The following is a 26221-nucleotide window of genomic DNA, read 5'->3' on the forward strand; positions in this document are numbered from 1 at the left end:
AGATAGAAAAGGCAAAATCCCCAAAGATCGGAAGTGCCCCGACGCCAGCATGCAGGGTACTCGAACTAGTAGTATCCATGCTCCTTCGGATACAGGCTTCCTATAGCGTGCTCAAACCTCTGGCCGAGTTGGCTCAAGTTGCCCCCTTGTTGACCCATGTTTCATGAGCACGCACTCAGTCCTGGAGCTGATGCAATCAGATATCGCCTCGGGTGGATAAACCCCGACTAAACCTGACCATGCTTTGGTTTTCCTTTTTATTGACACCTTGGCTGCGTCTTGTACTGGCTTATTGGCTTTTGCATCGGCTTGGGGACATCACCTGCAGCTCTTTTGCAACATGGCGACCGATATTATCCAGGCACACGATGCCTCGTCTCCATCAAGCTATGACCGCGACAGCAAGACGCCAGTTCAGACGGTACTTGAGGACAGCGGCTATGTCGACCCAAAAGAAGAAAGGGCGTTTGTCTGGAGACTTGATCTTGGATTCCTGGTCATCGGGTTTCTGGGGTACATGTTCAAGTACATTGACCAGACCAATATTGTTAGTGGCATCGAACTTGAAAGGCTCATTGAAGACTAACACATCTCAGAGCAATGCCTATGTCTCGGGCATGAAGGAGGATCTTTCCCTCTATGGGAATGAGCTGAACTTCTTCACCACCTATTTCAAGTAGGTTCATCAACAAGATCATGGTCATCAAGATCTCTACTGACCGTCGTTAGTATCGGTTATATCATAATGCTTTGGCCATCTTGCATTATCATCTCGCATATCGGTCCTTCGAAGTGGCTGCCCACCTGTGAGGTACGAAAGCAAACGCCTATCAGCCCATTGCCTATTGCTCCCTTCTAACACAACAATAGGTGATTTGGGGAATGTTGACATGCTGTCTATCGGTAGTTACCAACCACAACCAGGTTTGGATAATCTTTCAATCTACAAATTCCTGCAAACAACTAACCGTGTACCAGGTCTATGGCCTTCGGTTCCTCATTGGCTTCTTCGAGGGAACTACCTGGCCTGCGTACTTCACCATGATCAGGTATGTTCACTTTCCTCTTCTGCAATTCTGCGTAACTAACCCTTTTCTAGCCAATGGTATCTCCCGCACGAGGTAGCTCTACGGATGAGTCTATACAACATCGCTCAACCCGCTGGTGCCATGATCTCTGGCGCCATGCAGGGAGGGCTGTCAACCAACATGGAGGGCGTTCTGGGCCGTGCGGGATGGCGTTGGGCCTTTATCATCAATGTGAGATAACATCAGCATGAATGATTTCGTATCGACTGACTGATTTCTTAGGGAGTCTGCACGATTGCTGTCGCTCTGGTGGCCTTTTTTCTGCTCCCGGGATACGTAAGTGAGGTAGAAGCTTGGAGTTGAGTCGGCACTGACAGCTCAATAGCCCGAGAGCCCAAATCGTCTTGCAAAGTTCTATCTTAAGCCTCGCCACATCGGTAAGCTCCTATATCTGAGATCCGTGGTGCGATGTTCTAACGTTTCCTAGAAATCGCCCTTGCCCGTGCTCGTCGAGTCAACCGAAAGCCTCAGATAGGCATTACCCCAAAGAGCTTTTTGCGATGCTTCACGTTCTGGCAACTGTGGGCGATCGGGAGTAAGCTACCCATGGGCACTTTTCACCCCGTATCTAACAAATTTCAGTCGCGTGGCCCATTGGTGGCAATTTCACTCCATCCAACTACTACAACCTCTGGCTGAAGTCTCTCAAGAACCCTGACGGGACTAAGAAATAGTTGGTGCGCCTTTGAGAATCGCAAACTTGAAACTGACATGGCTTAAGTACTGTTGCGATGCTGAACTATCTGCCCATTATTGGACAAGCGGCCCAGCTGGCTGCTGAGGTCATTTATAGCAGTGCGAGCGATTACTTTGGCAAGCGTCTACCATTCTTGCTCGTACATTCTGTGAGTGAACATCGCTTAATCTTGACGCGAACCTCGTCTGACTATGGGAGACTGTCAATATTACGTCCCTGGCGATTCTCATCGTCCGACCCAAGAACGAACACCTGTACATGGCTGGCTGGTACATGAATTATACAGGAGCGTGAGTATCACCATTGGCTGACCATTGAATCCTCTTTACTAACGTGAGCCAGGGTGTCGATGATGCTGCTATGTTCCTGGGCCTCGGAGAACCTGCCCCACGAACCTCAAGTCCGGACAGTGCTCTTCGCATCTGGAACTCTATTTGCCTATCTTCTCAGCGCCTTTGTCCCTCTCGCAGCTTATCCTGCATCTGAGGCACCAAACTGGCGCATCGGTGCCAAACTCTACGTCGGGTTTGCCACATTCGCCGTCTTCCTGTACATAGCCATTTACTTCGGGTTTAGATGGGAGAAGAAGCGAGCCAAGAAGCAAGGGCAGCTGACTTCTGGTACAAACAAGGATGATGCTGAGCCTGGGTCCGAGTAGATATGGTTTGGATAAAGTTTTGAACGGTGGATGGATTGTGGCTTATGGTGTCGATAAACTTTCGTGGCCTGCATGCATGCGTCAAGGTAGCCAATCAAGCATCTGGGCACGTCACCATTGTATTAACTTTGATGAATGATATTATCAAGAATCAGAGCACTTCCCATTAGCCCATGACCTCGGTGTGGTAGCAACTACACTACAAAATCGTGCCCAACCAGCCATGAGACTGTATGTCATCCCCGCGACTGCACCCCATCTAAGGCTTCACCGGTTGCAAGTGCGGCTGAGCCAAATCAGTGAAGAAACTGGCTCCAAGAACCTTGGTAGGCGTAGCAGCATCAGTAGCGTTGCAGATCTTGGCAAAGTTTCCGTCCTTCCTGAGTCGCTTCTCCAAGTATTGAGCATACTTCTTCACCGAGCAAGATTTTCCCGGGCCGTCCTGGCATGAGGGCACAGGATAGACAGCGTCGTTGATACGAACTCGGATAAAAGTGTCTTTCTTGTTGCTGGGCTTGTGAGGGTTTCCCTGCACTGGGCAGCTGAGCCGCTCAAAAGCAATGGTGCCTCGCATAGGTGAGATGTTGGAGCTGCGCCAGAGTCGATCCTTAGGGGCTTTGTCGAGTGGAAGAGGCTTCTGCTTGTCAAAGACGCCGGTTGCTACAACCAGTTCGTTCAACTGGCCGTCGTTGAGGAAGCTCATCAGTAGCTTGGGAAGCTTGAAAGGACGGCCCTCAAAATCAACGCCCTCGGCATCAGGACCAGCAACGAATCGCTGCACCAAAGCATTGAGGAATGGAACCATCATCTTCGACGCCACATTCGCTCCAGGGCCCACGCCGTAGTAGTATCTTAGGTCTTGTTGATACTCATACTGCTCAAGCTCCTTCTGAGTGAAAGTGTTACAGAAGGGCGACAGGCGACCGGTAATCTGTGACTCAAAACCACAAATGTAAGGGAAGTCATTCCAATGGGCGTCATCCAGCTGAAGATCTCCCTTGATGTACTGAGAAAGTCGCTTTTTGAACGACGGCAGCCAAGTAGCCCGCCAGGCGGACTGCTGCTTGTCGCTGTCATCCTTGAAAGCTGGGCACATATCCGAAGGAGCAAGCGTGTCACCGAGGTGGGCGGGCATGCCCTTGCCAGTGACGGAGACGACTGTTCCCAGAGAGGAGTTGGTTCCAAGGAAGCCGTGGACGAAGAGCTTGGCGGTTTGGAGAACGCGGGTGTAGTTGTTAGCCCAGACGTAAAAGCTGTCGCCCTCTTGGTAGAGGTCAGGATATCTACACCAGTCAGAATAGTAACAAGATCTCACAGCTTGGATGCATACCTGATGCGCAGAGTGTATCCCATATCGAACAGCTCCTTGTAGCCAGTCTTGCTGAGCTGAGCGATTTGCATGTCAGGATTGGTCAGGGGGGTTTCCCAGGTGTGGAAGAATGCCAAAGGTCCGGTGGCAGTGTATTTGCTCTCTTTGAACTTTGAATTGTCAGAGTGTGTAGCATATGCCGAGATTGGGGCGACTTACACGACGAGCCATTTCAACCCATGAGCTGTGAGCGCCCGAATCTGGGTAACGGGATCCGTGTCGGGATACGTAGGCAGCCTGGTCGACAACGCAACTGTCGGGGATCTCAGAAGAGATGCCAGTAATATCAGGGCCTGTCAAATGATAAGACTTCTGCGCAAATGATGATCAGATGCTACTCACCGATGTGCCATGGCCCATTGGCTCCAAGATGAGCCAGAGGGTTTCTCGCTCTCTCAGCATCAGGAAATAGCACAGGCTGAACTGGATCAAGCAAAGTTCCAACATCAATGTACTGAGCCAAGCTGCTGGAGCTCAAGGCAACCAGACCGAGACCTTGGATCTTCATGATGAGATGAGTCGAAAGACACTCAACAATTGACAAGACCGAGGTTGAGGAGTGAAGGAATTGCGCTGCCGGCTTCCACGATGCGAACAAATACAATGGCTACCATGATATATAACTACTTGTCTACTAGCAAGGAGCGGAAATGAAATGCCATGTTAAGCCCTCGTTCGCCGACGCCAAGCACTAAACAACCCTGAGGAACGTTTGTCGAACCATTGGGGAACCACTGCCAAGTTGAGCGTTCACGGCGATAAAAAGAGGAGAAGTGATATCATGCAACCACGTGCAAAAGCGCGATTAATCCATTCGACAAATGCTAGAACCGGATAATCGACGGCGTAGTCATGACCCATGCCTCGGTCAAGGACTAGGTTACTGTATTTGGCAAGCGGGCCGCGATGGGTGTCCTTGGTCGCTATTCCATGCGTGATTCCCATTGAGGATAAAGATGCTCGTATTCGAGGGATAACGGGTCTTGGGCTCGGTAGATATCCTGAATTCCGATAATTGAAGAGATTCACAATCAAGAGCGTCAGTGAGAAGTAAAGAATTGATTGAATAATAAAACTAACACCAAAACCCCAACACCACCCCTGACCCATTCTTAATCAATTTCTAACCCAAACCCATCATCACATCAGCTGTTTTGACAACTTCATGGAGTATTTGGGTGATGAAAACCCGAAAACACCTTCCAAACGCCTTGCTTTCTTATACCTCTCAACCCCCCTCGCTTCTCAGGACCCTTAGGCTCCTCGGGCCATGGGGTATAGAATTGGCTTGGGGTCTTCAGACTTCTTGGGCTCTTCAACCTTCTTAGTCTTCTCCTTTTTCTCCATCTTCTCTATCTGCTGAGGCTTCTTAACCTCCTTCGGCTTCTTCATCCCCTTGTGCTTCTTAGCCTCCTCGGGCTGCTCAGACTGCTCAGGTTCCTCAGCCTCCTCAGGCATCTTGGGTTCCTTAACCTCCTTAGGATCCTTGACCGCCTTACGGGACCAGGCGAAATCAACACGGACGGGGGCATGATCCGACAAGGGTGAGTTGTATTTCGAGACAAAGATCTCAGACTCGTAGTTGAACTTGACGGCGTCTAGGTTCACAAACTTGCCAGATCGATAGCTAAGAAAAAGTTAATCTTTGCTCAATGACATCATGATTTAAGCAGCAACTTACAAAACCTTGTCCACAACCTCACATGAGTTGTTCTGGGGTGGGTGGGCGCACCCGTTGCTCTTCCCGTTGTTCTCGGGAATGGTGCCGTTGTGATGGAGCTTGACCCAAGCATCGGTGAAGCCGGCATCTGTCAGCTTGTTGATGGTGCGCTTGGGGTGGGTCCACACGTCGTTGAAGTCACCGGCAAGGATGACGGGTCGGCCATTTGAGTGCTTCTTGATGTGGCGAAGAAGCTGGTCGATTCCCTCAGAGCGAGCCAATCGATCGGGCCACTGATTTCTAAGGTGATGTTAGCCATTATCCACTAATACTTTGCAAAGTACATACCCAGCGTCCGCGTGGAGATTGTAGAGATCAACCTCCAGACCGTCAATGTGAGATGTCATGTATGTGAAACCCTTAGGAGTCAGGCAGTCGCCGCCATTGATAGCACACTCCTTCCAGGTGTAGCGATCAAAGATGGAACAGTTGTACCAAGAAAGTGTATTGAGGCCGTCGCCGTCCATGACATCGCCAGAAGAAAAGGTCTGGTAAGTGTGGTTGTCGTTGGTAGTGATGTGGTCGTGAAGATGAAAGTCCTCTTGGAGGTGGACAACATCGTATGCCTCCTCACGAAGATGCAGGCCAATATAGGCCGCGGCGAGCTTCTTGTCCTCAATTCCGTTGCGGTTGATGATTTCTGGGAGGCCGGCCACGTTGTAGGTGAGGAGGTTGAAAGACGAAGCATTCTTGCAGGGCTCCATCTTGTGCTTGGAGGATGCTTTCTTGAATGCGGTGTAGTCTACTGGCCAACCCAGGCAAAGTGCAGGGGCCATGATGGAAAGGGCAACAGAACTGAAGAACATTTTTGAAAGTGGGAAGTGGTGATGGTTGAAAGTGATGATGAGCGAAAGCTTCGATGAGCAAGCGGTGATAAGTGAAAGATGTGATGAACGTTGGTATTTGTTGTTTGTTTATCACTTTGATTGATGTTAATGAAGGAGGGAAAAAGAAAACAGAGACGAGAAGGAGAGGCGGCACTCTTTTATGGATGAAAACATGTTAAGCTTTTTCATTCTCGTCAACATCTCCCACCAGAATCTTCCAACTCTTCTCACCTAGATGTCCCTGTGAGGCAAAAGTGAGTCACCAAAATCGAATGGGGCTGAGGACGACTCTTTAGAACCTTACTTGTGCTTAAACTAAGTTACATCTGTATTGAGGCGAGCAATTGCGAGCTCAAGAAAGCTTGTTCTTGTGATTTACCTTTGCCGTTGCAGATAACGACTAGGCATAAACGTTGGATAAACCAACAAGGCGTAGGGTGCACCACTTGCATTGATTCGTATCAGTTGTATTCGGAGTGTTTTCTATTTAGGTTGTAATGTAGTCATGCATTAGGAACTGTGTTCTTTGTTACTATGGTGATGCCCGGTCCGAGTCACAACACTTAACATGCCAGCAGCGGATGCAGCAAGATCGTCTCCATTGAAGGGGTGTCCTCATAACCTCAACAAACATTGTTCCTATCTCTTAAGCTTCCCCTTGCATAGATACGTAGGCAGGATAAGACTTAAACCAGGATGAGTGATCAGCAGGGCGTACGGCTGGTCGGGCTTGAAGGAAGAGCAATTGATGAGACCGGCTTGTTCTACCATAATAACTTCGACTCAGCAAACTTAATTCATCTTTCACGTTCTCATTACATCTCAGTATCAGTTTAGACTCGAGGTTCTATAACTCTACGTCAACACCACTTTCACAATTACACACAAGCAATGCCATTTGAACAAGTGCCTAAAGAGTTGATTCAACTATTGTGCCTTTTTGTAAGTATTAACAATCCCTCACGCTGCATCCAACCTAGAGCAGTTTTCAAGCCAGCTGAGAACTATAGTACAGGTCGAAAGCAAAGTATATACAGTGATGAATAGTGCAAAAAGACAATGGCCGAGAAACACCACTCTCGACGTTGCCACCCCAGCTTTAACGGTGGCTATCTGCTTAGCAGATGTTCTGCTTGGCGTTGCCGGTGATTGACCAGCTAATGTTCTCACCGCAAGGCGACTCGCGTACTGAGTTGTCGTTGACTTCGAGGGTGACAGAGATGTCACGGTTGTGGGGGAACTCGTCACGAGCAGCCAGACGAACCTCACCGCCTCCCTTGACAGTGCCACCGTTAATCTTGACGTTGTAGCAGTTCTCGATGAGAATGGCGTTGTTGCCGTTGTCAGCCAGGTCGACAGTCTCGATTTCAGCGGCGCCGGACTGGGAAACGCAGAAAACGCCACGGCCACCACCACGGGAGACGACTTTGTCGATGAAAATGTTTGTCTCATACTCGCCGTTGGCGCCCTGGCCGTTGTTATTGGCGAAGCGGAGGGTACCGTATCCAGTACCTGCACCGACGTTGCTACCATCAACGAGACCAACCTTGGCGTTAGTGGTCTTTTGGATGAGGAGGCCGGCCTCGCCGACATCGCGGGCGATAACTTGGTCGATCTCGAGACCATCAATATTCCAAGTCTCGACGGCGTGGCTGCCGGCACCGGTGACACTGATGGTGCCCATCTTAACGTTCGAGTTGGCGGCCTTGTCTCGGTCGAAGCGGATACCCAAGCCTCCGCTAAGGTTCATCGTGATTTCTCCGAGCACCAGATTCTTGGTACCGTAGAATCGGAGGCCAAAGTAAGGAGAGCCAGTCATGGTGAGGTAAGGAATCTGAACATCCGTAGTATCGAGGGACTCGATAGCGCCGTGTCCAGCCCGGTTGGTAGCGTCAATGGTACCACATCCCTCAAAGATCTTGCCGCTGTCGATGCTAATGGTGCCCGCACCAATCGAACCCGACGCAATAACAGAGACACGCTGGCCGCTGCTGATGGAGTCGATGGCAGCCTGGATCGCGGCGAGATAGTCGGAACCCGAGTAGACCTCTCCAGACCCGCTGGTAGCTGTGAAGGAGCCGTCGGAGCCAGTCACCTGGGCGTCGGGTGTGCCAGCACCACACTGGGCTTGGACGCCTCCGATGAGGGCGAGGGCAGCGGTTGGGATCAAGGCTCGGACCATGGTTGCAATTATCTTGGGCGATGTGGGGATAAAGGAATGGGACACAGTCCTGCTCCTCTAAAGATGGAGGAACGGGGACAAGCTATTTATGTTGTTTGGGGACGCATATTGCGATGCCCCTAAACCGATGATCTCTCTCAAACAAACATTGGCATTAGAGGATCACGTTGATCCAGAACAACTCTAATTCTGCACCAATCCGGGGACAGCGTCGTTGCGGGAGAGTCGGGTGTAGAATGGTAGAGCCCCGGCCATTCTAGGCGAGGAACAGGGGATGACCTGTTTCCAAACAAGACCTGAGGCAACCTGCAAGAGCTTCCCCAGGCATTCAGGAACCGAAGGCGCGATGACCTGCAAATAAGCTTCCTTGAAACACATTATGCTTAAAAGGTGGCCAGTGTTGCGCGACGGATGACATTTCTAATGGAATTTATGAACACCTTCTTCGGCATCGTCAATTCTGACGATCCCTCCGGACACCAACATTTTTTTATTGCGTCATCCGGCCATTCTCCCCAAGGCGATGAATTCCGCCATCTTCAAGACGAGATCTTAACTGCCGGGTTTTAATTTTCCGGGCACGTCACGTCACTGCTATAATTGGCTTAGGCTGCAGCCCTTGAGACGGCCAAGATGTTTCAGTTGATAACCCCTTATCGGCCATGTCGCAGTGGCCCCTTGCTTCGCCGAAACGCACGGAAGATTGCTGGAAAACATGACGGACGGTGACATGCTCATCTTTAATCTGACCACAAGTTTATTCCGGGCCTTATAGCTTATTTCAGCCCGACGCCTCTTGTGGTCACGTTCCAAACTGGGCTCCGTCGGAAGTCCGGTCGGCGGCTCGGCCCCACATCGGCTTTCCCCAGCTCCTGTCTCGGTATCAGCAGAAGGAATCGGATCCGGAGATCAAAGACACTGGCGAAAGATAGTATGAAGTTCATTCTTTTTTCCCATTATATCTGCTCATGTTTTCCCGCTTGTCTATTACCATCCAGTTAGCTGGTAGGCCGACGAGGCTCTGATCAAACACTGAAAGTAGAGCCACCCTAGACTCCAGGCTCGACACGTATGATCGCCCATAAATAGCTTCTATAGAACGATCAAATGAGGTCTCTAGTGAGATATAGCCCTTTGAACTGGCATAGAAGGCCTCAAAATCCAGTTAACGCTTAACCCGACCACTAGAAATGGTGTCGATGTTACCAGGCAGCAATACTAATTCCGGGCCATAGAGACCATTTGACGATCAGCACAGCGTTGTCTTGAAACCGAATCCTTGCTACATTGCCAAGCCACGTCTGCAAGCTTGTCTTGACGAAGCACAGCAGCTCGAATTGTTTTTCTATTTCAATCTGTTCATCTGCATGTTGGTAGGCCTGGCGCTTACTGGCACGACCACCCTTGTAGGTGCATGAGCATCTGTCTTTCACAACAAATCCATGCCTCCCAACAGTGGGGACATAATCCCGCAGGCCACGACAGACATATCTACCGCGCGCTAAGCAACAGCATTGGTTCTCAGGACTGCAGCTTAGATGCTTTTTGAGAAACGTAAACCACTGTATTAGCCGCGAGATGGATCCTACGATGCAAGTGCTGGGCTAACTTGGGTCGTCAGTTGGGGGCTGGGTCGATTATCAGATGATGAGCGACGGGCATCTTGGGAGTTAAAACCCTGGCTGGGGCCCGAAAGCTTGTTCTGTTTGTTCCCCTTGGCATAAAATAGTAGCTGGTAGTTGAGCGTTGTTTCACCCCCGATTTCAACACCGAACACCGTCCTTGAACCTCATCTAGAGATGGCCAAGAACCAGCCTCCAGCCATGGTCCGGTATGTACCACTTCTCGCCCGACACTTCAACTTTACTCGTCTTCCATAAATTCCACTGTTCATCAAAAATGACTACTATTCTGACTACGATGCAATCGCAGGCCACCGCCAGCCGCCAAAACCGCTGCTGCTAGGAGACCCGTCCCCTGCAACAACGCAGTTTTATCTCAGCCTGTGATGCCTAAACGTCCTGCTGCCCCTGTCCAGCGCCCCGTCGGCCTACCTCAACACCCCAAAGTCCCACAAAAACACCTTTCAAGGCCTCCTCAACCGGCCCCCAGCCGTCCTCTCCCAAATCCTCCTCGCCCTAGCCGGCTCCCTACAGCACAGCCAACCAAGCAACCGGCCGGATACAAGCCTGTCCCCCCTCCAAAGGCCACACCTAGCTCTTCTGTTGTCAAGAAGCAACCTGTACCGAACAAAGGCATGCAAATGGATGATGTAAAACGCATCCAACAAGCTGCATATGCTCAAGGCCAGAAGGCGGGGCGCAAAACCGGCCAAGCGCAGGGTTTCCATGCCGGGCAAGCTCATGGATACCAGGCGGGTGACAAGCATGGCCGAAAGGTTGGTCAAGCAGCTGGAAACCGCGAAGGCTTCAGTAAAGGGCAGAAGCAGGGTTACACACAAGGTCACAAGAGTGGTCATGCCTCGGGACAAGCACAAGGATACGCCAAGGGCCAGAACGTGGGCTTCAACGCTGGACATAACAAAGGCCAGGCTACAGGGCAACACCAAGGCTATGCTCGGGGCCAGAGTCAAGGATACGACGCTGGACACGCAAGTGGTCATGTTGAGGGCCGGAAACAAGGCTTTGCACAAGGCCAGAGCCAAGGCTTCGATGCCGGACAGAGAAGAGGCCATGTTTCGGGGCAAAAGCAAGGCTACTATCAAGGTCAACATGTCGGCTACTACAAGGGTCAACACGCTGGCTATTCTCGAGGTGAACATTTCGGTTATCACCATGGATACCAACAAGGGCGCGATGAAGAGCATGAGATCAATAAAAAGGCTGCTGTAGGCGGTGTAGTAGCGGGCGCAATGCTTGGTGGAACCTTTATGTATCTGGGCCACGAGGCACTGGACCCTGATGGGCTCTCACAGGTCACCGAGGAAACAGAAAGCATCAGCACTGAGATGGAAATGAGCGATGATGGGTTCGCTCCAGGAGAGCCAGTTGAGGATGAAGACTGGTATGAGAGACACAGAGTGGAGTGGGATGGCGATGAGGCCTATGCCCCATCTTATGAGGGGGTTTCAGGGCGTGGAGACGAAAGCTTCTATGAGGGCGGAGGCTATATTGGTGGTGGATATGAGGGGAGTGATGGGTATGACACGAACCAGGATGTTAGAGACGACAGCCAGGTTCACTTGAGTCAGGAATATGAGGCCCATAGGGGAGGCTTCGCAGGAGGTGAGCATTCTGGAAGTGCTGATGATTTTGATGAAAAAGGTCGGGGAGAGGAATATTGTTGCGAGTGCGACAATTGTTGTGACTGTGGTGACTCTTGGTGTTGTGGGGGTGGAGATGACAAGAAGGATAACGGTTCTAGCTGTGTAATTATGTGAGCTCTCGGCTGTGAGGCTCGTTAACGACTTGATGATTATGGACCTTGTTGTAATATCAGACTGAACGTTTTATTGACTCACGGTGTTTCGTGTCGTGTCTCAGGAGCCGACTTCATCATGTGACTGCGAGCCTGTCAGCTGATTCGGTTCCACTATCTCGTCGAGGCTGACGCGTCTTATCATCTACAACAGACAATCATCACGATGGAACAAGACTGGGAAGTTCCGCCGCAATTCCGTGACGACGCATATGCTCGTCTGAATCTCAATGATCATACGCTAAGCGGCAATCTACCTCTACTCTAGCCTAAGCCTGAAAATGGCCAGTCCCGCATCCCCACGCCCTGCGCGGCATCCTTAGCGTTGAGACAGGGAGCTGGATTACCTGCAGAACCTTGTACGAGAAACTTTGCCTAGACAGATGCGAGACCTGTAGGGACTTTGGCGGTTATCTCTATCTCATCACTTGCAAGCGCGTTTGCTTCCTATGTCTGTCAGAGAACAGACTTTACCTACCTGTCACCCCTCGAAAAGCTTGCCGTGAATTTGGCCTGAGCAGTGACATTGCCAAACCACTGCCTTGGATGAGGGTCGTTCCTGGAATATACTCGCCAACTGAGAAGAAGGCCGTCAAGTCTATCCTGGTAGACCACAAATCTTGCCTCGATCGGCCATCGCGTTGCACGGATCCTTGACCGCCATGCGCAAATACGTGTCAGACATGGAGGCCCGCAAGCTTCAAGAACGCCGGGCAGCGGGGCAGCAAGCTGGATCCGATAGAGTTCAACCTTTACAAGCAGTCCCTATCGATGGTCGTTCGGGTAACCCACTTCGATTTGTGGCAATCGTACGTATGCCTTGGTTGAATAAAGAGTCACAACAGTTGGAATGGGGCTTTCATTGCGTTGGCTGCGAAAAGTTGAGCCGACCACCCCTTCATTATAGACGGCAATTCACGACAGCCTCATTTAGGCAGCATCTGGAGCAATGCGGCGAGATTCGAAACCGAAAGCACGCTCGGGCTGATTTCTATACCTGAGGGAGATCCAGCACAATAAGGGGCGGTTAGTCGAAGCACCCACTTGGCTCGTCGGTATACCACTATCGACAGAGTCGGGTCAGCTGTCCTCAAAGCTATCAGCCTTTTGACACCCCGTCCTTGTCCTGCCTGCCAGCTAAACATCCTTATTGCCTCGCCTCCCCTCGTCTATCCAACTCTTCAAACCATCCGTATTGACGATCTCGCTCCGATCAAGGTAAGACAAGACTTTGGTGAACTCCTGGACGAATTCAGAAGCTCGGCGCGAGACGTGCTCGTCCATGGCCAAGGGGCAGCTGAGAAGCGAGCTGGCAACGTCACGGACTTTGTATATCTTGATGGGCGATTAGCTCAAGATATGACGAAATGCTGGATGCTCTACTTACTAAAAATAAGCCATTCGGCTCCAGATAAGGATGTGGAATGCTGTGAAGAATGTGAAGTAGCTGGCGACAGATGTCTTCGCGTTCCCTCCAGTTTATTTTAAGATGAGACATGGCTGTCGAGGGCTGCAAGCGAGAACTATCCATCTCTTGAATCACACCGTCCATCCTGTCGAGTAGAAAATTTTGGAGCCACAGGTGAGTGATGTGCAAGTTTACCCGCGTGACTTCATTCTGGGCATGCACAAGGTGCACCTCCCCAAAGGGTTCCTGATCAATGCCACCGTCATTGACACTGTTGTAGAATCGCTTGTCGGATGAGTGGTAAGTATCCCCGGGCCCCCATTGGCGCAAATGTGGAGGAAGACCGTCGAGGAGATATCGTAGCTCATCAAGTAAGTCTCGTAGTCGCGAGAGACGTTCTTCTGGTGTTCTTCCAAAGCCACAGTCACAGCCATCGTTAAACATGGACTCTCTCATGCCTTTAAGAAAAACGCGAGAGGTGATGATAAAGGCACTGGTAGTGTTGAATGATTCGTCTTCCGCATTATTGTGCAGCCTGGCAGGTAGGACAGCTGGTGAACAGCCTGCAGCTCCTGTCTCCAAGATATGTTCGTCGAGGAGGTTGAGAGGCTCCAAAGCATCAAAATCGACTTCTCGTAGCATGTAATTATCTAGGTAGGTGACGTGGTTGCGCCGCCCAGGCTGGATTTTGGAATGCCTGGTACCGGTCAGTCTTGTATCCTGAAAGAAGGATATAACGTTCGCTACTCACGCAAAGGTGTATAGCTGAAGCCAAAAAGCCTTCTTTCGTAGCTGGGTCTCTACAGCATTGAGGTCCTCGTACTCCGAAGTGCGATGAAGTTCCAGCAGCCGGGCTATCTGCATCGACTCGGCCTCAAACATCCGACTCTGGTTTGTCTGACCGGTTTGGAAGACACCCATGGAGAGCGCAAATGCCACGGCCCATTTTCGATGACTGAGGTGGTCCCAGTAGTCGGCTGGCCGAAGGCGTAGACACATCTGAGAACAGTAGTTGATCATCGCGGTGCGAGTTCCGAACCGACTGGCAAGAGCGTGGTAGGCGTCGAATCTTGAAGGTAGAAGCCCAACAGTCAGAGCTGATAGCGCTATTATGAGGCACAAAAAATCCAGGTCGTTGACGTCGCGGTTTGCCGCAAGGTCGGCATGAAATGTTGGTAGATGGATAATAGGAATGAGTGGGTAGATGCGTTCACTAAAATCTGTCATGATGGACATCAGGAGTTCCCGGGGACACAGCTCATCTGTGAGAAGCGAACGGTGATAGAACCCCGACTCATCCTCGGCCAGAAAAACACCTGGGGCTGAGATACTTGAACGGCTTGGCGATGGATTAGTGTGTGGTGTATTTGATATGATGCCAAGCTGGGCATTGTGTGAAACGGTGACATCGTCATGGCTGGAACGATCTTGCACTCGCTGATAATCAGATGGACTATCAGGCTGGAATTCCGGAGATACAGGGATTGATGGCTGCGGTCTGGCCTCAGTTAAAACAAGATAAGTTTGGGGAAGAGAGATAGAAACTTACCTCTTCCTCTTTGGCCCACGCGGTCTTGTAGGTATCGCAAAGCTACATTGAATATGGAGTCTGGAGCAGCCAACACACTGCGACGCTGTAGTCCCATCGACTCTGGGGAAAACACACTTACGTCTCCTAGCACGACAAGCGTCGCAAGCCCGACTAGCCAGTTCCCTGGCCTTGGGTTGTTCCCCGAACCCAGTGTCTCGTGGCGTGCTAGGATCAACAACGTCCGTCATGGTTCATGAGTTTCTGGGGAACAAACGCTTTAGGGGCTGACGAGGCGGAGAAATAGGTTGGGCTGTGGAGACGGGTCACGACAAGGATGCGAGTCATGTGGTGGTTGACTTTTTCTGTTCCTTGTGTCCGACGGACGGAACCGAAACTCTATTAGATTGACGTCAGATTCATCTGGTGATCTATATCCGTTTCTAGCTTTTTCCGTTAGTCTACATGCCGTCCTCCGTTGCCGGCTCCCCATAGAATCCATACGCATGGATGCATACCCCAGATAGTTGACCCTATTCGGCCCTATTATCCCCGGAGTCCTCTCCAAGCTGTGGACTTTTCAACTGTAAACGACTGTTCTAGGAAATCACATCGGCTGCTGGTCCCCACAAGGACCGTGTAATCCCCGGCCTCACTGCGCCAACAATCCTCCCTCTCGTCCCAGTAACTCGTCGCTCGGAGCAGATCTAGCTTGATTTCCGCAATGGTGTTGGCACCTTGCTCGAGATGGACCTTGGTAAAGCCCTTGAGCTCCTTGCTTGACCTCGTAATTGCGTCGCGGGCCGAAGCTGTGAGAGGGGTTGCTGATGGCGGCTTGACGTAGGCTTGTAGAACAGCGGCGCCTGCTCGAGAGCCAGTGTTTGCTACCTTGGCCCAGACAACAACCTCTTGCTTCTCTGTGTCTGGGATGACACTGATTTGAGAGAGCTCAAAAGTTGTGTACGACAGACCATGGCCGAACGGGAACAATGGCTCAATGTCCAGAGTGTCGTACCAACGGTAACCGACGTGCACATCCTCGCCGTAGAGGACGCGACCACCTTCTGAGCGGAAGTTCAATGCACTAGGGTTGTCGGCAACGCGGCGGGGCATTGTGATGGGGAGCTTTCCAGCCTATTGAAAGGGAACCGTCAGCTCAAATTGTTGTCAAAATCAGGGTCTTAGAACTTACCGGGTTCACGACACCAAACAGCACGTCAGCAATTCCGTTACCAGCCTCATTGCCACCGAACCATGCCTGCGCGATAGCTTTGGCTTGGTCAACCCACGGCATAGAAACAGGAGTTCCGCTCTGGATGAGAACCACCGTGTTAGGGTTCGCCGCAAGCACAGCGGAGATGAGCTCGTCACTACCGGGAGGAAGAGACATGTTGGGTCTGTCCTGTCCTTCGCTTTCCCACTCGCCGCTCGTTCCCACGCACAGTACAACCTGGTCCACAGACTTTGCGAGCTCAACAGCCTCGTTCAAAGCTGTGGGCTGCTCAAGTCTGGGGCAACCTCCCAGCCGCAGACCTCCTTGTCCAAAGTCAACAACGCCAGACACCTTCAGGTCGGACGTCTTATCGCATCCCCAGCGCACAAGAAGGTTGTATTCCTTGCCGCCCTCCAGCTCCTTAGCACCTGTCTCTTCGATGGTACCACAGCCAAGGAATGAGCTTCCTGGTGTCTGATTAGTAACATTAGAGACAACCAACTCGCCGTCGATAAAGAATTCGCCGGTGCCGTGAACGGAGAGGCCAAATTCCCATACGCCAGACTTCTCAGGAGTCAGGACACCCTCAATCTCTGCATACCAGACTTCGGCCAACTCTGGATTCTCGTAATCCACGAACCAAACGTTGGCATCATCAAGGAATCTCTCCTCAATGATACGCCTTGTGTCATCTCCGGAACTAGGCCTTGGTTCATTGTAGACTCGCAGAGCGAATCCTTGGCGCTTGCCGTCAACTGTCCGCAAGATCTTGCCAATTTGAGGCAGTGATCGGTGTCCGTAGATACCCTTGGAAAAGACGACGTCGCTCGCGAGACCTTCGATACCCTCGAGTGGAGAGACAGTGTGGTAAGCTCGAAGACTGGCGCTTCCACCTCCGCAGTAGGCGCTCATGTCTGCATTGGGGCCAATAACAGCCACCTTCTTCTTAGGGTTCAGCGGCAAGATGTTGTTCTCGTTTTTGAGAAGAACCACAGACTCTGCGGCGGCTTCTCGCAGCAGACGGATGTGCTCTTGGCTGTTGAGCTGGGTCTCGGGCGCATTGGGTGGAATAGAAGTCTTCTCGATAGAGTGCTTGACCAGCTGCAAGATCTTCCGTACACGCTCATCCAATGTTGAACGCTTGACCTTGTTCGATGTAACTGCATGAACAAGGGCACCAGCGCGCCATCTGCTGGGACCTGGCATCTCGAGGTCCTGGCCGGCGTTGATACCCTCGGTGGTGCTATAGCTGCCGAACCAGTCACTGACAACCAGACCATCCCACTTCCACTCATCACGGAGGATTTCTTGGAGAAGATGCTCATTGTCAGGTGCATGGGTGCCGTTGATCTTGTTGTAGGCTGTCATGAATAGCCTTGGGTTGGCCATTTCCACCGCAATCATAAAGGGGAGAAGGTACACTTCTCGAAGGGCTCTCTCGGTGACTTGGATATCCACAGCCATGCGTGCACTTTCCATGTCATTACAGGCAAAATGCTTCATGGTGGCAGAGACGCCTGAGCTCTGCAGACCCCGAACATAGTGGCCAGCCAACACTCCAGAGAGGAGAGGGTCTTCAGAGAATGATTCAAAGCCTCTTCCACCAAGAGGACCACGCTGGATATTGACAGTAGGTCCAAGCAGGACATGAGCACCCTTTGCATGGGCCTCATCTGAAAGCAGCTGACCCAGACGATGGATCAAATCCACATTCCAGCTGGAGCCTAATGCGGTTCCGCATGGTAGGCAAGCAGATGGCGTGCTGTCAAAGAAATGGGTGCCTCGAACACCGTTGGGTCCATCGGATAGTCGGATTGGAGGGATGGCCAGGCGTTCAATAGCCGCTGTGTGCCACCATCCAACACCTTTTTGACAAATGAGGGTTAGCAGTGGCTACGATGGGGACCAGGGTGTTGGCCGACTTACCGGCTGTGAGTTGGACCTTTTCCTCTAGGGTGAGTTGGTTGAGGAGGGCTTCAACATCCATCTTAGCGTTCAATTATGCGTCTGATGAAGAGGAGAATCGGGGGATTGTGAAGGATGCCAATGGCTTCGTTTAGTGAATGAATCAGACTGTTAGGAAAAGCCCATTTATCAAGGGAGCAAGTCAGGAGAGCTGCTCATGGTGCCAAAGCGTGAATTAGTCAGGACTGAAAGCGTCCTCATGACTATCCGCTTCATAAGATTTAATTCTCCGCAACATTTTCGCATTTACGAGTGCGTAATAAACGCCAGACAATACGGGCCGTTGACAATATCTCATTATGCACCTGACTGTGAAAAGTGGGAGTTTACGGAGATGCGAGGCGGAGAATCTCGACCAACCCCTGAGCCAGCTCGTGCTTATTTCTCCGCCTCGGATATCCAGGATTCTAGAACGCGCTAAGACTATTACGCGACATTATCAAGCACGTCTCGTGACTGATGGATCTTGAGACGGCACGCGGCTTAAAGAAAAAGTAAGACGCCAGTACAAAGGTGTTATCAGATCATCTTGGTCAAAAGAGAAGAATAAAAATGCAATAAAATCATGGGGATCGATACTGGCTTTCGGATTCTTAGAGCGCTTAACAGCATTTTTGTTTACTTATTGGCATATCTCGTGCGAATATAATTATGATAGAAGCCATAGCATTCGAGAAGACTTAGACGGCGTTGCTGTTCTGGTGTTGTGGTTCAGGATCCCGATGTCTCTGAAAAACGCCATCAGCCGTTCTTCTGTGCCGTTGATTTCTTGCCGCGGAAACGGGTCCTAACTGTCCTCTGATTCGTCCCTCTATTTCTCCGCCGCTAACAGGTCCACTAATCCTCGCTTGTGCCCAGTTCGCGGCATGCACCACGAGGTTTACCGGGGATCCATCAACAACGTGTGATTCCCCATGGGTGCCCCAGTTTGAAGTCCCGGGGGCCCAAAGTCGGTGACACTGATCGGCGGATACCTTTTTTGCTGGGGTTTGGGGTAGATATTTAACCTTCTTGCTCATCCTCACAAGGATCTTGATCATCACTCCTCTCCACTTGTCAACACTTTCAACATACTGGCTTAACAACTCGCACAGTTGTCAAACATGGCCGAAATCGTTCATGCCGCCTCTAATGAGAGGCCGTGGTGGAAGCAGACTCACCTGTTGAAGCTCAACTCCATCGTCTTATCGCTCATCTTGTTCTGTACGTAACCCCCTGCCCCAGCTACGCATTAACTAACAAGTCTCAACTGTAGCTTCCGCGAATGGCTACGATGGTGGCCTTCTAGGTGGAATCCTTGCTCTTGATTCATGGAACGAATTCATGAATCATCCGGCCGGCGCCTACCTGGGTTGGATCACAGCGATCTATTGGCTCGGCAACGGCCTCACTACGCCCATCGCAGCCTGGGTTTCCAACCGCTGGGGTAGAAAGCTCGGTCTATACTTTGGATATTTCTTCCTCTTTGTCGGTATCGGCATGCAAGCAGGCTCCCAAAACGAAAAGACCTTCACATACGCTCGTCTCTTCATCGGTATCGCCTCGGGATGGCTCGGAAACTCAGCTCCCGTCCTCATCAACGAAGTCGCCTATCCATCGCATCGAGCCATTGCCAGTTCTCTCTTCATGTGCGGCTGGTATGTCGGCGGCACGGTCTGCGGCTGGGTGACGTTTGGCTGCCGAAACATCGCCTCGGACTGGTCGTGGAGAATCCCTGTTTTGTTGCAGGTTCTCCTCCCTCTCTGTGCTCTACCCGGACTCTTCCTATCTCCAGAGAGTCCCCGCTGGCTAGTGAGTGTCGGTCGTGTAGATGAAGCCACCGAAATCATCGCCAAGTATCACGCTGGAGGAAACAGGGACGATCCCATTGTTAGCACGCAGATGCTGGAGATTGAGGCAACCATCACAGCTGAAAAGGAGGCTTCGGGAAGCGCTTCGTACCGTGACATGATCAAGACGAAGGGCAACCGCCACAGACTCTTCATTTCGGTTACTCTGGGCTTCATCTCGCAATGGGCTGGCAACGGTGTCGTGTCCTACTACCTCCCTCTGGTCCTAGACTCTGTTGGCCTCAAGACGGTGACGGAGCAGACTCTCATCTCCGCATGCCTCAACGTGTGGAACCTGCTTTGGGCTGTCGCAGCAGCCTTCAGCGTCGATCGCCTTGGTCGCCGATTCCTGTTCCTCTCGTCTGCCAGCGTCATGCTTGTCAGTTTCATCATTGTTACTGGACTCAGTGGCTCGTTTGCGAACTCAGGGTCTTCTTCGGTCGGTTTGGCTGTGGTCCCATTCCTGTTCATTTTCTTTGCCGGTTACGACGTTGGATTGTAAGTCTATTCACGAACTGTAGCAGTTGACCCGTTACTAACTCACGCCCTCCAGGACCCCCTTCCTTGTCGCGTACCCTTGCGAAATCTGGCAGTTCAGTCTCCGCTCTCGCGGTCTCACCGTGGCATGGTGCACAGCCGTCGCATCCATCTTCTTCAACTCATTCGTCAACCCCATCGCCCTCGAAGCCATTACATGGAAGTACTACATTGTATTTATTGTACTCCTGTTTATCTTTCTCATCGTCGTTTATTTCACGTACCCTGAGACACGCGGCCACACCCTTGAGCAGATGGCGGTTGTCTTTGATGGAGAGGATTCTGTCCCGGCCCAGGCTGTGGCATTGGAGAAGAAGATGAGCATTGGTCATGTCGATAATGTGGAAGACTAGATGCCTTGGTTCCGGGATTTAGGGAAAGATTTATACTATGAGCGCAAAGGTAGCGATATTGAATCACAACTTCAGTGCTGTCACAACCACAGCAACTTGTCGCTAGTATTTTGCACAAGTGAACTGTCTCCCGTTTGCACAACCATGCTCCAAAGTGCATTGACAGATGGGCTTGTGCTCAGTTATATACTCAAAGCAAGAATAATAGAGCCAGGTTAATACTTTTGAGCCAAAAGGTACAGCTGAGTGTACTTAGTCGCTGCCACGTTGAGCAGTTTACCCTGGACTCTAAGGTGACTCGGTGGAGACCCGGAAATAAGCGGAGAAGGCGGAAAGGCAAAAAGAGATGTCTGAAGAGCAAAAGATTTGCGGGTGGAGAGGCTCGAACTCTCGACCTTTGGATGTCCCTGACCTTTGGCCAAGTCATATTATGAGACCAACGCTCTAACCAACTGAGCCACACCCGCTTGTGATGATCAGATGGTGATCTGATTTCACGTGACTGAGTTGGTGCAAACAAGCGTCATGTCCACTGACAGCGTCGTCCTCCAACCTCATAACATCGCTTTAGCTCCAACTGGCTCGATGGCAAAGTATCGGTTAAAGACACGACCTGGGTCGTATTTGGCCTTAAAGAACCCAATCAGCTTGGTGTTTGTACTTGATCTCAAATCAGGCTTACCTTGATTCTCTGCAACCGATGATAATTCTGGCCCCAGACATCTTCACTTTTCTCTTTCGAGGAGCAGGCGTTGCCGTTGACACCCAAATCCTTGGCATGTTTTCTCTGATATGACCGGGCGACTTCAATCATATCATGAACCCATGATTGTGCACGTTCGTCACCAGAAATATCGTTGTGTCTTGAAGATGTTAGCTGCTGAAAGAGGGTGAACCTTAGTTCTGCCTTACTCCTCACTGGCCAAGCATATGAAGTGCTTCGGCTCATGAATGGGGATGCACGTGGTTTCCTGTAATAATTGTTAGAAGCTGAAAACATATAGAACCACGTGGGATTTCTAGACTTGCAGGCCTGAACCTCTTGCTGTTGTGAAACTCAAAGAAGTACTTGGTGTCAACGGCGTCGGGATTCGCATCTGTGTATTCGACATATCGCTTCCAAACCTCTTCTGCCATTCCAGGCCAAAGACCAGTGAAGGGAGTGCCACCAACAGCCTTCCTGGGAGAGCCTTGCAAGAGGATTTCGTCTTGTACATGACTAAACTCTACCAGGGTTGGGCAATCAACAGAGTGGTCATGAAATGGTTTCGCGGCCCCAAAGAAGTCGTCAAATACGGCCTTGAAATCCCCAACAGCCCCGAAGCCAAAGAAGGTTACCACAAAGAGAGGCTAGTATCGACATTAGCTCTGTAGCAGACAACTGGCCATGTAGACAAACCTTATGCTCGGGTCCAGGCCCACGGACGTAGTTGAGAAACGCCATGATTGTCTTTTCTCCAAAATCTTGTTTGAGGAATTCCTATGTGGGTTATCAGCATGAGTTTGCTTGGCCAATTCGGGGTTGTTTTACCTTGAGCTTTGGGAGAACCCTTGGCAGCGCCTCGCCTTGATAACTCAAGGAGCGGAAGAAATAGGGCCCCTTTTGGACTTTAGTGTGTATGCTTTGTTAATAATGCTTACGAACTCATCTGGGGAGGGAAGGTCCTCAAGACGAATTGCACCACCACACCAAACGATGAAGAGCCCCCTAGCCATGTCAGCAACGAACAAGGCAACAGAAGATTGACGAACCTCTGATGGCCCAAAACAGATCCGAGTTTTCAGACTCGCTAGCTTTCACAACGCGTCCATCCGCGAGGACTACAGTGGCTGAGATGATGTTGTCGCATGCTGTTCAATCCGTCAGTACCTCTTCTCCTCGTCTTAGCTTGACAGAAGGATGGACATACCCATGCCAAACTTTTGCGACAACGGTCCATAGCCACCTAGAAAGATCCAAGTTAGAGAGAGAACAATTGATAGCTTCAGGATTCTCACCTCCTGTTAGATGGCCTCCGACACCGACAACATGCACCCCGCCTCCTACACACTCGAGATCATGTTCCCTCAGCGCGGTATAGACGTCGCCCCAAAGGCAGCCGCCACCAATAGTTACCCTCATGTTTTCTGTATCAACCTCAACACTATTGAGAGCCTTCATGTCGATGACAACGCCACCCTCGACACTACTAGCAGACGAGAAATGATGGCCACCACATTTGATTGCAATCTCCAGATTTGATCTACACATCTGTTAGAGAGCTTGCTCTAGCGTTCGCTACCGTCCATACTGACTTCCTGGCGAACTTGATAGCAGCCTGAACATCTTTTGTGGATATCGGGAAGACAATGAACTTGGCCTTGCGTTGAGCAGCGACGTTGGCTCGGGTCAGAGACTCATCGTAGTCTGGAGATGAAGAGTCGAGGGTTCGACCAACAAAGCCAATTTGTTTCAATTCACCGATAGTCATCTTGAGTATTGGAGATAACCGATAAAAGGTTGGTGAAGTACTAGCTAAGAGAGCTGGCACATGATAAACCTGACTTATATCGACCACAGTAGACAAAGATGGAGTTAGGGACTCGAGGATGTTATCCCCGTCCGGATATCTCCACATACCGCATCTGGCCAAGAATCCATCCGACACTTGTGATCAAAGAGGACATTGGATTGGGATGGTTGAACTGTGGGGTGAATATCTGTTGCAGAATCAAGTTGGGTTTTTCGCGGCTTGTCTGGCCGGAAGATCAAATAACCATTTATCGGGCTCGGAACATTTCCACTTCAACTAGATGCGATCTTCACTTAGCTACAGAGTTTAATTCGCAGGCCCAAGCTAATTACTGCAATGCAGCATCGAGCCGACGTGATTCAGTCATGGGGTGTGGTGGTCGATGTGGAGCCGAGCCGAGTGAGGCTGGAGTTGAGTCGTGATATTTCACCCACCCAGAGTTGGAGTCAATGATGCCCGGCCCCACGCGGAATCGGGGAGAGATGTATCAGAGGGGTTGAATAGAGTCACGGAAGTAACGGAGTTAGCACATCGCGATAGTAGCTCTTAAAGACTCAATTCGCTGGCTGACAACTCCAGTATCACAATAGGTCTCATACCATCTTGATCACATCAGCACTATTACAACCTAGACGCAAAGATGTCTCTTCGTATCGCCAACCTCGACGTAACGGTCGCACCGGTCATCACTCCAGGGACCAAGGAGAGTGGGCCTTATGACCCTCTCAACCCTTCAACTAGGGAGCTGCCCAAGGGCCACCAGCGGACTCCAGAGAACAAGGCCTTTGAGACGGATACCATTTTTGAAAAGGACATTACGCTGCCTATGCGCGACGGTGTCAAGCTGTATGCTGATGTCTTCCGCCCGAAAGGTGCTGACAAGGTTCCTGCAATTATCATCTGGAGTCCTTATGGAAAGACAGGCAATGGTGAGTAGTTTCTGTGGTTCCATGTCTCAACGAGTCCCGGATAGCTAACTAGTGTTTTAGGACCTCATGGCCTTGACATGATTCCTGGCCGATTTGGCGTCCCCAAGAGCGAAGTTAGCGGCTACGAGAAGTTTGAAGGTCTTGATCCCGCTGTATGGCCTGCCAGAGGCTATGCTATTGTGAACGTTGACCTTCGAGGCTCGTGGGACTCTGAGGGAACCACTGCGTGAGTATTTCCGTTTCGGCCCAAGAACTTGACTAACTGGATATAGTTGGCTTGGAGAACAAGATGGCAAAGACGGCCACGATGCTATCGAGTACGTCGCCAAGCTCCCCTGGTGCACTGGCAAGGTAGCCCTTGCTGGAAACAGCTGGCTCGCCATGGTGCAATGGTACATCGCTTCCCAGCAGCCTCCCTCCCTGGCTGCTATCGCTCCTTGGGAGGGTGCTGCGGACTTTTACCGCGATACGCTCTGCCGTGGTGGAATCCCTTATCCTTACGACACTATGTGGAAGCTCCTCCAAGATACCATGGTTGGCCGAAATGTCACAGAGGCTCCGATTCCCATGTTGGAAAAGTATCCACTGTTTAACGAGTACTGGGAGGACAAACGATCTAAGCTTGAGAACATCAATGTTCCTGCTTATATCCTTGCGAGCTACTCCAGCTCACTTCACACGACGGGTTCTATTCGTGCCTACAACAAGATTGCATCCAAGGATAAGTGGTAAGTTCGCCAGGAAGTGCGTTGAAAGAGATGATTGTAATGACTTTGCAGGCTCCGGATCCATGCTCGACAGGAGTGGTCTGATCTTTACAACCCTGATAACGTCAACGATTTGACCAAGTTCTTCGACTACTATGTCAGGGGAGAGAAGAACGACTGGCCCAGCACACCCAAGGTCCGGGCTTCGCTTGTTGGTTTCAACCGAGTAAGTCCTACCCATAGAGAGCATACTCTAGAACCGGCAGTCTAACCGAGTCTCATAGCCCGCTGTCACCAACCTGCCCTTCCCATCCTTCCCCATCCCCCAGCCAAAGTTTACCAAGCTTTATCTCGCCCCTGACGAGAAGTTCTCCCACAGCCCCGTCTCAACAGTTGGAACCGGTTCTTACGACGCTTCGTTTGTCCCCAAGAATCCCATCCTTGGCGGCGAGGAGCTCTTTTTCAAGCACAAGTTCACCAAACAGACCTGGCTCCTCGGATACTCATGGGTTGTTCTCAACATTTCGAACGATAGCCACGACGACATTGATGTGTTTGTGCAACTTGGCAAGGCAGACGCTTCCGGAAATCAGCTGATCAACATGAATGTTCCTCTGACAGAACTCATTCCTCCTGTCAAGGAGGTCTCTGAGGCTGCGGACACATGCTTCCTCAAGTACTCGGGACCCACCGGTTCTCTCCGCGGAAGTCACGCTGTTAGCAAGGTGACTCCTGAGCCTGGAACATTCACCGGCGACTGGCCTGACTACACGCATACCACCAGAAAGCCCATCCCTGCTGGGACCGTCACTCGACTTGAGGTCCCGATTTGGCCCACTGGAATTATCTTTGACGAGGGTGAATACCTCACGCTCAAGATTTCTGGTCACTACATGAGTTACATGGAGTTTGACTTCCTATATGGAGTTTCTCACAGAAACAAGGGCCGGCACACTGTTCATTTTGGTGCAGAGTTTGACAGCCATCTGGTTGTTCCCCTGCTTGACCCTATCAACTAAGCATATCCGGAACAGAGACTCCATAGAATACTAAAGATAGATTGCCACTTGAATTACGAGTTTAGTGCTGCCTTGAATTGCTTTGTGCGTCCCACTCCCCATTAGCCCATGGGCCTATCGAAGTGATCGATGCTGGTGTGGGCTGGGACATGGTCTGAAAATACCGTCAATCTATTTGGAATCCATCTATGCGATAGTCACCGGTTCAGCTGGACAACTTGAACACGGATGATGTTGTTTT

General features: G+C 50.9%; 9 protein-coding genes across 9 annotated transcripts; 4 read left to right on the forward strand and 5 right to left on the reverse strand.

The window, feature by feature from the left end:
- Positions 1-340: 340 nt before the first annotated feature.
- Positions 341-2443, forward strand: MRS44_015483 (uncharacterized protein; the record flags this gene model as incomplete). The annotated part of the gene is made up of 13 exons (XM_065619236.1): positions 341-547; positions 597-676; positions 730-811; positions 871-924; positions 979-1049; positions 1100-1259; positions 1311-1364; positions 1414-1465; positions 1516-1623; positions 1671-1761; positions 1810-1933; positions 1984-2075; positions 2128-2443. 13 exons carry the CDS (start codon positions 341-343, stop codon positions 2441-2443), a joined length of 1491 nt encoding a protein of 496 aa, XP_065475308.1.
- A 259-nt stretch (positions 2444-2702) lies between these two features.
- Positions 2703-4320, reverse strand: MRS44_015484 (uncharacterized protein; the record flags this gene model as incomplete). Its single annotated transcript, XM_046280153.2, has 4 exons — positions 2703-3726; positions 3774-3922; positions 3972-4105; positions 4155-4320. 4 exons carry the CDS (start codon positions 4318-4320, stop codon positions 2703-2705), a joined length of 1473 nt encoding a protein of 490 aa, XP_046130381.2.
- A 746-nt stretch (positions 4321-5066) lies between these two features.
- MRS44_015485 (uncharacterized protein) lies at positions 5067-6338 on the reverse strand (the record flags this gene model as incomplete). The annotated part of the gene is made up of 3 exons (XM_046271126.2): positions 5067-5439; positions 5494-5772; positions 5821-6338. 3 exons carry the CDS (start codon positions 6336-6338, stop codon positions 5067-5069), a joined length of 1170 nt encoding a protein of 389 aa, XP_046130380.2.
- Positions 6339-7476: 1138 nt separating this feature from the next.
- MRS44_015486 (uncharacterized protein) lies at positions 7477-8541 on the reverse strand (the record flags this gene model as incomplete). The annotated part of the gene is made up of 1 exon (XM_046272890.2): positions 7477-8541. One exon carries the CDS (start codon positions 8539-8541, stop codon positions 7477-7479), a length of 1065 nt encoding a protein of 354 aa, XP_046130379.2.
- A 1799-nt stretch (positions 8542-10340) lies between these two features.
- MRS44_015487 (uncharacterized protein) lies at positions 10341-11941 on the forward strand (the record flags this gene model as incomplete). The annotated part of the gene is made up of 2 exons (XM_046282162.2): positions 10341-10372; positions 10474-11941. The coding sequence occupies 2 exons, from the start codon at positions 10341-10343 to the stop codon at positions 11939-11941; spliced, it is 1500 nt and encodes a 499-aa protein (XP_046130378.2).
- Positions 11942-13116: 1175 nt separating this feature from the next.
- Positions 13117-18115, reverse strand: MRS44_015488 (uncharacterized protein; the record flags this gene model as incomplete). The annotated part of the gene is made up of 8 exons (XM_065619237.1): positions 13117-13314; positions 13367-14084; positions 14139-14878; positions 14937-14960; positions 15058-15143; positions 15572-16049; positions 16108-17993; positions 18055-18115. The coding sequence occupies 8 exons, from the start codon at positions 18113-18115 to the stop codon at positions 13117-13119; spliced, it is 4191 nt and encodes a 1396-aa protein (XP_065475309.1).
- A 1081-nt stretch (positions 18116-19196) lies between these two features.
- MRS44_015489 (uncharacterized protein) lies at positions 19197-20812 on the forward strand (the record flags this gene model as incomplete). The annotated part of the gene is made up of 3 exons (XM_046276826.2): positions 19197-19296; positions 19349-20420; positions 20476-20812. 3 exons carry the CDS (start codon positions 19197-19199, stop codon positions 20810-20812), a joined length of 1509 nt encoding a protein of 502 aa, XP_046130374.1.
- Positions 20813-21366: 554 nt separating this feature from the next.
- On the reverse strand, positions 21367-23283 carry MRS44_015490 (uncharacterized protein; the record flags this gene model as incomplete). Its single annotated transcript, XM_065619238.1, has 9 exons — positions 21367-21441; positions 21495-21783; positions 21852-22162; positions 22212-22292; positions 22344-22420; positions 22565-22663; positions 22723-22758; positions 22811-23055; positions 23108-23283. 9 exons carry the CDS (start codon positions 23281-23283, stop codon positions 21367-21369), a joined length of 1389 nt encoding a protein of 462 aa, XP_065475310.1.
- A 682-nt stretch (positions 23284-23965) lies between these two features.
- On the forward strand, positions 23966-25980 carry MRS44_015491 (uncharacterized protein; the record flags this gene model as incomplete). Its single annotated transcript, XM_046282161.2, has 5 exons — positions 23966-24254; positions 24315-24480; positions 24527-24982; positions 25034-25187; positions 25246-25980. 5 exons carry the CDS (start codon positions 23966-23968, stop codon positions 25978-25980), a joined length of 1800 nt encoding a protein of 599 aa, XP_046130372.1.
- Positions 25981-26221: the final 241 nt, after the last annotated feature.

The sequence above is a fragment of the Fusarium solani genome (assembly GCF_023522795.1).
Source record: "Fusarium solani strain SB1 chromosome Unknown bctg00000011, whole genome shotgun sequence".
NCBI classification, from domain to species: Eukaryota; Fungi; Ascomycota; class Sordariomycetes; order Hypocreales; family Nectriaceae; genus Fusarium; species Fusarium solani.